Here is an 11,143-nt window from a genome sequence, read left to right on the forward strand (position 1 = left end):
TGCTTTCAGCTCTAATATCTGCTGGACAGAGAGGAATTTGCCAGGTGCCTTCTCTCACTTGATGAGACTTCCATGCATGGGCTGGGAATCAGAATCAGAGAGGAGAAGGAGAGGAGATATTGAACAAGACAAATGAGGGGAGTCAGACTAACAGGTCAGGCTGAAGGGAGGGAGGACTTGGATGTTCTGTGAGGACCAAAGGAGCAGTAACAAACCACCCTCTGCCTTTTCTCATGCTCTTTCCTCACCATATTTGAATGTTCAAATAATAATTTCTACTGTTCCGTCCCTTTGTGCAGACTCTACTTGAAGTGCTGATGGCATTGGCTATTTAACAGCCAAAATTTCTAAATGCATTCAAGATTTCTAACACTATCCTGCTCAAGTAGCTTTGGATTTCTGCACTATTATCATGTTGCAATGATGCAGTTGTAATGAGTTTACATTTTTCTGCATTGCAGCACATACTACAAGGTATCAGGAGCTTGTCACTGAATCCACAGCCTTTAAAGGGGCATTCAAATTCTGATCACTTCTGCCTCAGACCAAGCATTTTCCAGTTGTTCCTTGCAGGTGGAATATTCTTCCTGATATTGTATTCTCACATAGCTTCTAAGGCCAATCTGGAGGCAGCCCTGCTCTCCCAGGTGTGCAGCCTTGCTGGGCAGTGATTCAGTGAAGGTGCTGCTGTCAATAGCGTTTAATCCAGCAAAACTGCCTGGATGCTGCTCTCAGTATGGATATGGATGAGTCACAAAAACACCATCCTGCAGTGTAACACTCCATATGAAAATATTCAAGTATCACTTTTCCTTCAGGCCACAGACTTGCGGATTAAAAAACCCAACAGATTCAGCCTTCCAGCCTTTCGGGAAATGTAAAATTCCTTCGCTTTTTTGAACAACCAAAGCAAGAGCAAAACACATTGTTTTCAATCCTGACATAAAAGTTTAAACATTTTTTGTTTCATACTATTCTGGTATCTTTCAGGACATAAATTGCTAAAAAAGAGAGAATAAAAGACAGAAGGAAATTAAACCTTCTAAAATAAAATTTGCCAGTCTTGGGTCTTTCTGAAAAAATATGTAACTACAAATACAGGAATATGGTACTGGAAGAATGAAGCACAAAATATTCTTAAAGAATTAAAGATTCTTAAAGAATTAAATTTTGGGACTTATCCTGACTTCCTTTGGCAGGAGCTGTGAAGGAGGAGTAGCAGTATGGGAGCAGGGAAGAATCTTACCTTAAGCTTGTTTTTTTTTCCCTCAGGAAAAATATCAGCTCAGCAATAGTAAAGAATGTGGGAAAAATTGATGGAATTTTCTATTTTCAGTCACTGCAATCATTAGCAAAAAGAGTTTGATGATCTCACTAACTACCTCATTATAAACTACAAAAACCATATGGAATGTAAACTACCTTCACATGGTGCTCAGAGACATGATTTAGTGCTGCACTTGGCAGTGCTGGGTTAACAGTTGGACTCAATGACCTTAAAGGTCTTTTCCAACCTAAATAATTCTGCGATTCAGAAAAAGGCAAGCAATGAGATGCAGGAAGCAGATGCTGGATAGACACTGTGACTTGTTCTTGTAAAAAACATGAAACTGCCACCAGGGAGGAAAAGTTCTTTTAAACACAGACTCCATGCAATGGACCAGTTTGGTCAGTGAGTACTGCAGGTCACTGGTATTTGGATTGAGTTGTTAAAAGCCAAAAACCTTCAAATGATCTTACAAATGGGATAATTTTACAGTTCATGATCAAAGTTTCAATCATTATTTCCACTGTAGTTTGGAAATGTACTTGGTGTAAAAAGACTTGAAACAGCCTTTGGGTGTTTTCCCAGTTTCATCAGGATTCAGAATCCCCAGAGGGAAATATTTGATAGCTGCCTTTATTAGTGTTTCAAATCTTGGAGGAACTTATTTTTGTGCTCAAATATATTAAATGTATGTAACAACTCATTAAGTACACTCAGACTGATTTCAAGTATGGGCACAGCCAGATTGGAGATGCTTCTACAAGTTTAGAGCTATAAAATTTAAGTGGAAACAATTCTTCATCTGCTAATGACAACCATGTATGTACTGCTATCATACAGCTTCTTCTGCATGCAGATGGAAGAAATATCCTTATCTCACTTTAAACAGAAACCTTATGCTAGAATTGAGCATCTCAATTACAACCTGAGGAAAACTTTCCAGCAAAACCCAGTGCTCAGAGGGCCAGTGGGAATCCTTTCCTTGGCTACACTGAAGCTGATTCCTCCCCTGAACTCCAAAAATCAGGGCTGACTTTACCAAGTACCTGTGTGTAAGGCCAAGCTGGCCTCAGGGACCAGAACAAACACATCCCTTAATGCAACACCAAGTTACTTCACACAGAGAAATTCACTGAGGCAACAATTACTACAAATAACATCACACACACAGCTGTATATACATTTATCCTTTTGACAAAACCAGAATGTTACAGCATTTCATTTGACATTTCTGACAGATTTCCAGTGGGATTTGGCAAATTTCTTTCCTCTTTTTGAGCTGCTAAACAGATTCACTGAAGTAGACAGCATTAGAAAGTAATGCCCCATCCAGCCCTGAAGATAAAATAGGTTTTGCAGGACTAACATAACAGGAATATTCTCCTCACCACATGTTCAGCACTGGGAGCAGACAGTGAACAACATGTTGCCAGTTTTGGGTGCTATTAGTAATGTGTGTTTGCTTTTTGTATATGAAAGCAAAAGTTCTTACGCAAAAGTTCTTACTTGTGGAAGAGGTTTTACAGCAACTTCTGTGAGCCAGAGAGAAGTTTGATAAGAGGATCCATGTTTACCACTGAAAGAATTTTCTACCAAGGTTGTTGACATAGAAACCAAGAAAGAAAGAAGGATAAATAGAGAAACCTGCAACTGCCTGTTCCAATAAGCACTTTTTCTCTCGTGACCAAGGAGTAAAGTGTAAACTTATGAGTTTTGTAAGAATGTATAAAAAGCATGCACACTATAACAAAGAGTTTGAAGCCTTCTGAAAATGGAGTGTGTCATTCTGTATTGTCTTCATCTCAACTACAACACTTACTCACTGGTAAAATGTTACATGTAGATCACTAATCTTGGGAGTTCATGTCACTCCCAAACTATTGCCCTTTCTAGAGCCCAAATATTTAGCAGAAGGTTATGAAGGGAGGTGTTTTAAATCAAAGTTCAGAGGAGGCTGTGCTTAACTCAGTGTGCAAACCTCAGCCAAGGGAATCCACTGCCCAGAGCTGGGACACTGTGACAGAGAATCTGGCAGAGCTGCTCTTCTGTCTAACTGCACTTTAAACAGCCTGGCACTGCATTCTCCTCTTGCCTGGGAGGAGCAGCAGCGAGAGGGTGATATAGGGAGAGAATACAGACTGAAGCAGCAGAGACAATGAAGCTTTTATCACTCACTGGATGTGTGCCACAGACACCAATTACATACATTTGACAGCAACCATTATAATTCCAGAGTCCTTGAACAAATCACAAGCAGAAAGGTTACCTTCCTGAAAATGCTCATTGCCATTAAATAAGTGACCCAGACTAGAGGATGAAGGCAGCACTTAAGAAAAAATTTGGGGAAAGGGTAGAGATGGAGAATATTATTACATGTAGACCTGTAAAACCCCATCATTTGTTCTGAAAAAGGAATTGCAGATTCACTGCAGATACTGGATTACAGTGTCTGCAAGTGCAAATCCTACAGACAGCAATGGCAAAACTGCTGAGACAAAAGACAAAGAATTTTTCTCTCATATCAGGGGCGAGACTTGACCAAACTTGGTGGGGTTTATGGTTTTACCCTTCAGTTTGAAAATCACAAGGCATACTTCCATATTTCTTTTAAAGTTTAGATTGCTGTGGAGGATACTGCCAAAGAAAGCTGCCATAGGTCAAACTCCACCATCACTTACACAACTTAATGACCATATCTAAGTGAAAGATTTGTATTTCATGAAAGATGCATTTCAATATCAAAGAGAGAGTTAAGCCATCTGCTAACAAGTGGGTAGCTAAGGATCTCTATAAATTTCATCCTCTGTGAGCAATCATCCCATATATCTATCAGATAAAAACTTTTACCAAGCAACTGTACAGAAATCAAGGTCATTTGGTGTATGGCATTCTGGTATCTCCAGCATATCCAGTTATTTGGGATTCACTCTTCTAGAAAGGTCCAAATTGACTTTAACTGTAAAAGATACAGGCAGGCAGACGGCTCTTCCTTCTCCCCACATTGAAAGTTTATTAAGAAAGTTTATTACTCAAGTTTATTTAACTCTTAATTAAGAGTTAAATTAATTGAAAGGAACTATTTGCATAAGAACAGTGAGTCAAACACATGATTCTGAATTTCTGTTCTGGGGTTAGCTCTCTTGAAACAGCAATTTCCTGAGGAGGACAGAAAGTTTCCAGGCTCTTTCCTGCTGAAATTTCTCCTCTGCCAGACACATGATTCAAGAAACTGGACACAGACAAACACAAAAATAAAATTTCTGTCTCCAGGTCGCCTTACAAATGTCACAACACACCTTTGAAAATGTCCATTTTCAGCTCAACACAAGCAAACTATATGAAGCAAAAGAAAAAGGAGGGAGGAAGAGAGAGAGAGAAGAGACATTGTCTCAGCCAATTTATTTATGGGAGCCTTTACAAAAAGAACCAGTAATAGGGGCAAAAAATACTGATGAAACAAGGCACAAAATCCAAAAGTTTTGTAGAATGACTCAAAGGAATACAAATGCTGTTCCCATCACAAGATGAGTTGCAGCAGAGTAAGAAAGAGTCATATTAGACCTGAATGTATAAAATGAGCATCTCTTATTTTATTGTTCTAGGCTTTTGCAAGATCCAAAAGGCAAAGATATTTTAATGTAACTGTTTCTGTATTCAGAAGAGAATGCTCACAGCTCAAAGGCCACAGTTTCTAGCTCTGAATCAGAAAGGATATCTTATAATTGCAAACATAAAAATTTAAGCTCCTTTCACTCATAAGGAGATGGACAATTTCAGAAAGCCAGACAGATTGCTAAGAGAATTCTCTCACATAATAATTCTCTTATTAATTCAGCTGAGTTTAATAAGTGAACCTTATTCTGTTCCCAAAAGACCACACCAGAACATCCACAGAAATAAATCTTCAGTCTCAATAGTCCAGCTCAAGATGGTGAGGCTAAAAAGCTTCATCAAAGAAATGCACTTATTTGTCACATCTGATTCAAAGCATACAAATTTAAGCAAGGAATAATACCAGATATTGTCCTTGGATGCAGTTTTTAGCCATGTCTGATCTTGGTGACTCACCAATATGTCTGGTAGAAAAGACATGAGCTGTTTCCAGATCCTAGGAGCAAAGTTACTGCCAGTACAGCACTGGAGATGAGAACTTCTACATTTGGGACTTGGAGTCCCATAGGAATCAAAAGGACAAAAACTACATCAGTGTGAGATCAGAAATTCTGCTGTGGGGCAGGAATTCCAGAAGTTCATTAAGTTTAGTAAAAAGATTAATGAACAACTAGAGCTATTTTTTACAGTTCTCCAAAGGCATTTTGCATTGTGCTCTCCCATTTTTTCATCTACCTCCAGTCCCATCACTAAGCTCTTTCTCTGCTCAGGTTGCATATTCTGCAGGGGAAAGAGGAGCTGAGAGACTGCAATACTTCCTCTGGTTTCCCTGCAGGCTGGCAGCAGGGATCCCAAGGCAGCAGTGCAAGCCTGCATCAGCAGTTCCTCCCAGTTTGAATGCAATATAAAGATAAAAACAGATAGAGAAACCTGGTGGAGAGTTGTGGTAAGGAGGTAGGAAGGAGTGGGATGGCAGAAAGAGAAGGGATAGAATACCCAAAGTCAGGGCAGGCTCTATTTGAGAGTGGAGAGCAAGACAAAGGGGTTACAGGTATTAGAAAATGCTGTTTGTGAGACAGAAAGAAACAGAGAGACAGGATGGCAGTGGTTATTTGTTATGAATGACTAAATATGAGTCTGAGCATTGGAAGGAAGCTATGCAAGTGTCAAAGTCTCCTACTTTGGGATGCATCCCCAAAACTTTAAATATGTAAATCCTGCACATGTCCACTGAAGGGAATGACAGGACTAAGAGACATGTGTGTGCAAGGACAGCCCAGTGGAGAGGCAGCAGCTCCCACAAAAGGATCTTGCCATGGCAGCAAACACAGGAGAGAGGGGATGGAGCAGGAAGTAGGAGAGCTTGTGTGAAGCTGGAGGAACAGCAGGAAAGGGGAACACAAGAGCAAGAAGGAACTGACAGAGGGGACAGAGAGATTAAGAACTTGAGGGAGGATGTACAGTCTATTGCACAGGCACAAAAGAAGGTAGAGGCAAAGGAAAGGAATGAAGAAGGGAAATATTTGTCACACAGAAAATACTCTTGATTGCATAAAAAGGCATAAAAAGATGGTGAAAAAGATAAGAAGAAATAGAGATGGTTGAGAATAGAAAAAAAGGAAGTGAGAAGAACAAATAAAAAGAGGAAGAAAACCGAATAAGAAAGATTTTACCAGTTAACAGAAAGCATAAATCTCAGTGAAGAGATTTAAAGAAAGGGCTAGAGCACAACAAACGATGGGTAGAACCAGAAATACTCTGGAGAGCAGTGCTGATGATCAGTCTTTCATCTCCCCTCTCCAGACCTCCATATTAACTCTCTTTCCCAGTGCACATTTGCACCTCCAGCTACAGCCTCTGTGCCTCCCTCAACCCTGGGCTCCAAGGATCGGCGCATGCCGAGTACCAGAGCTGAGGAGGGCAGGGAAAGCACAATGGAACCATTTTCAAAGAACCTTTTGAATATCAATGCAAAGAAGGTGAAAGTGGAACTTTCAGTGATCAGAGCTGTGGAAGGCAGCAGGGAGGTGAGCTGCTCTGGCAGCTGCTCTCCTTACCTTGGGTGCTCATGAGTGACCGGCTGTCTGGCTGCAGCTGCTGCAGGCTGCACTCTCTACGTCGCCTCCATGCAATTGTCAGCGTCTCTCCAGGAGTCCTGGAGAGGTTATTTGTGCTCTGCAGCTGTTGAAAAGTAAAGAAAACACAAGAGTAAAACACTCCCTGGCCCCCAAAGTACAGTAGTTTCGGGAGAATCAGGAATGAAGGAGGCTGGGGCACTGGGGGCAGAACAAGCAAAAAGCCACACAGAAAGTAAGAAAAAGTGTGTCAGAGACTGGGAGGGGCGGAGAAGGAAAATGCAAAGATCTGACAGGAAACCAGACTATAAATCTGCTTCGGGTTGAAAAAAAAACACATTCTGCTCCCCAGCAATGGGGCCTGTTTGCAAATGACTCTGCAGGCAGGTGACAGCAGAGCCCTGTGACACCAGGCAAGCAAATGAGGAGGCACTGCTGCCCCTTCCCCAGGAGGAGCAGTGGGCAGAGGTGGCAGCACTGATGCCCAGCTCAGGCACAAGAAGCAGCCTGTCTGCACTGCCTCACTTCCAGCTGCACACACTGCCAGGGCATGTTTTCCTGGGGCACAAGGAGATGTGCTTAATGCCAGCCTGGCTGGTGCTGTGCTCCTCCCAGCACAGGGCAGCAGCCCTGGTGTCTCAGGGCACTTGCTGGTAGAAAGCAGGTGGGAGAGAAAAAAGAATGAAGGAACTGAAGAAAGCAGAGTTTCAAGAACAACAGTTCCAGGTAGAAGGAGTTCTGGGTTTTCCCAGATTTCAAAGGTTTTTCATTAAGCATCTATTTTATTAATAGCTCCTTTTGCTGAAAAGGTAGTCAACAAGGTTTACTTTATGCATCAGATGATTTTACAGTTGAAGGATGCTTTAAAGAACTTGTTTTCCAAAGGAAGTGTTTGCTGACAAAAAGAAGCTGCAGTATCTTGTATTGCTTCAATGCTGGATTCCAGGCTTAAGGCCAACATGCAAACCCAGCCCCTGGTGGGTCTCACAGAGGAATTCTTGCTGCAACCAGGACCCCCCTGCAGCCAAACCCACCAGAGCAAAGTCACCCAGTCCCTGCCCTTGCTGTTCTCTGGGTCCTGCAGGACCAGGAGTCACCAGCACTTCTAGAAACATCCTTCAGTGCTCTGCCACCTGCTGAGGGATCCTGAGCCTGAACCCCTTGCATGGTGTGCTGGCTCTTGTACAAGGCACAGATGCAGCTCTACTCCTCATGCCCAAGGTTTTACCTTTACACTGGGCAGATGTGCAGAGGTGAAGCCTCACTGGAGTCAGGTCCTGGGTGTGTGAGGGACAGAGAGAACCCTTAAAGAAAGGATGAGTAATAAGGATGTCAGTGTGCAAGAGTGACTGCAAAGGTCACCAGTCCAGGTATAAGTGCAAACACATCAAATTACAGGAACAATAACAGGGGTTTCAGCAGAGTCACCCACAGGTTTTGCTGTCTGCATTACCTTCTGCTACCTCATGATTTTTGCAAGGTTCAGTTTTTCTTTCAGGGTGACTAGAAAAAAAACAACTATGTATGTATGGGCATGAATATCTGTTTATTTCCTGAGACAAAACAACAGAAATAAAATCAGAAACACCAGAAAAATAAGCATAAGCAACCTACAATAGATAATTTAGGAATGTGTGTGGGGGGAAAGCATGGTGACAGTAGTGGAGGGAGAAAATAAGAAAGGAAAAAGTATTTGGTAGAGAATAAAGAAAAACATAACAAATGGAAAGTAAGTACAAAAGAACAGTGGAAAAACTGTCAAAGGATAGAGCGGCATCAAACAGCAGAATAGAGGAAGTGAGGTGATAGAGTGAAAAGAAGAAATGTAAAGAAAATAAAGAAAACACATGGCTCAAAGTCTTGCTACAATAACACATAAAGTGTTCTCACCAAACTGAAAATCTGAAGCCTGAAAAAATTGTGAGGGTGCTCTGCTCCAATTGTCCCTTATTTTTTCTCTAATTTCACATGTTTGTAACTGTACCTGGACTGGTGAGAGTCTAAGCTTATCCATAGGATCATTCAGAAAGGGATTCTGGAAGCAATTCTAGTTTTCTATATCAAGAGCTCAAAGATAAAGGAAGGCAGGAATTTCTGTCTCCTGCTGAGCAATAGCAGAACTTTTGCTACCCCCTCTACCAATTATTTTTCCAGTGAGGACTACATTGTGATGTGTTACTTACATTCTTGTGCAACTTTACCAAAATTCACTGCTGAACAAACTTGGAGCTGCATGTGACAAGGTGCAGGAAAACCTCCTGCTTTGAGCACTCAAAAATCTCACCATGCAACAACTGCACAGGTGAGGTTCTGCAGTTTCTGACTGGGGGAAAGTCTGTGAAACGTTGGGTTAAACCTGTGAAATAAAGCTACAAGAATGATGGCTTACAATTCTTCCATCAAAACCAATACAAGTCACTTCTGAGTTGAGCTTTCTGCTGCTTTCACAGAGGAAGCTGATTTGTGCATGCAACAGAGGAACCATTTTAAGCACAACCAGAGAAACTAACTCTGCTGGCAGGAGGCTTTGTGGCTTCACTTCAATTTTCAAATCACAGATCTTCCACACATAGTTCCTAACCTGAAAGGAAAAACATGCGAAAAATTCAAATCAAAACTCACAAAGTCTCATTACAGCTTTCTCCTTCTCTCCTTGATTTCTTCAGCAAACAAGGTATCAGGCAGCACACTCTGAAACTGCCCTGCAAGCAAGGGGTTAGGTATCATTTGTTCCTGTTCCTGCTTCTGCTTTGTTTAATGCTGTAGATTACAAACAGATCAAAAACTACAGTAACTGTTTTAAAGAAGATGCCACATTTCCCTGCATTAAAGTGACACCACAGAGATGAAGCAATTATCCAGCAAAGCCTGAGCAGCTTTAAGGAATCTATCAGAGAAATCAAAGAACCTAAAATTCTCATAGCCATAAAGGTTTTACTGGCAAACTGAGATTAGCTGAGCAGGATACAGTCATCAATCACAAAGCCACATGTAACTGAGCATCAACTCTCTTTTAAAAGAATTTACAATCTTAATCCCAGTTTTCAGGTGCAAAAAAATTCTCTCAAGCTGTAACACAAAAGTGTTATAGTGAGGCTGCAGTTCCTTGAGGCTGGCAGACTGAAGTTATGTGTTTCACACAATGTAAGTGTAGAAAATAATTATGTTCTATTAGGCAACCAGAAAACATAAAAACTTCAGATGTATCACCTAAAATACAGCAAAAAGCTGCAGAATTTGAACCAGGGGCTTTCCTCACCCAAATGCATGGTCTAGCAGCCTGACTGGTAGAGTTGTAAACAAGAAATCCTTAAAAAAATACCTGTCTCTGTCCTCTGTTTATTTTTTTAATATAATAATGATAATTTTAAAAATTCCACTGGAACTTTCAGTTTAACAAGCTGTCCAGTTAAGGGGTAATTATAAACAATATGTTTTTTTGTTATTGGTGTTCGTTATGGCTTTTCAGATTTCTTTTATTAAACTTGGTGCAGGAAACAATAAATTGCACTTCTGTTTTCAGAGGAACTCCTCTCACCTGCAAGTCCCCAGGTGGAAGGACACAACTGGAATATTTGCTGTCTCCCTCTTTCCCAGAGACTTCAGAAAAAAAGGGTATATTTAGTTCCTAACAGTTGGTCTAATTCTGCAGGATCTGAGCCCTGGTGGTACAACCTGAACAAGGCTGCATTATAAAGCCTTTGGTGGTGTTGTACCTTCCCTTCCTCCATGCTTTTACTTTGAGTTCCTTGCATAAAAAGCCAGCAAAATTTCAAGGTAATTCTATTAGGTGATCAAACAGCGGAGAAGATTTTGAGTTTTAGATATTCCTCCCGATTTTTGCTGGCCTCCCACACATTTTGCCCATGGGTGACTTTCACACCAGAACATCATTATTGGGGTCTACAGGGAAAGTTTCTCTCCTTTCTCCTTCTGTCTGTCCCACAGGAATCCCAGATGCTTCCTATGGGAATAAACTTCCCTCTGTGTAAGGTTCTCCTTGTACGCCACAATTTCTTACAGGAGGTGTTTTTAAAGACATGATTCATCAGCTCTAAGACAGAGCTGAAGCTGCTGCAGAACTTTAAATATCTGCAAACTGAAGAGTTAAAAAAAAGCAGCATTTGGAAGTACAAAACACTAAAATGTCCAGCCCTTAATCTGCTCCTCCTTTTCTTCTGTTCCCTTC

The 11,143-nt window shown here is 41.2% G+C and overlaps 1 protein-coding gene across 1 annotated transcript in view; it reads right to left on the minus strand.

Annotated features, from left to right (window-relative positions):
• CARD11 (caspase recruitment domain family member 11) overlaps positions 1–9,157 on the minus strand; it is a 46,732-nt gene extending 37,575 nt beyond the window's left edge. The window contains exons 1-2 of the mRNA XM_064726286.1: positions 9,138–9,157; positions 6,937–7,060 (exon numbers count right to left, since the gene is read on the minus strand). Of these exons, the coding sequence (XP_064582356.1) occupies positions 6,937–6,949 (13 nt within the window). The 5' untranslated portion in view covers positions 6,950–7,060; positions 9,138–9,157. The remainder of the gene's footprint in view (positions 1–6,936; positions 7,061–9,137) is intronic.
• Positions 9,158–11,143: the final 1,986 nt, after the last annotated feature.

This window comes from Zonotrichia leucophrys, chromosome 14 (assembly GCF_028769735.1).
Source record: "Zonotrichia leucophrys gambelii isolate GWCS_2022_RI chromosome 14, RI_Zleu_2.0, whole genome shotgun sequence".
Lineage (NCBI taxonomy): Eukaryota > Metazoa > Chordata > Aves > Passeriformes > Passerellidae > Zonotrichia > Zonotrichia leucophrys.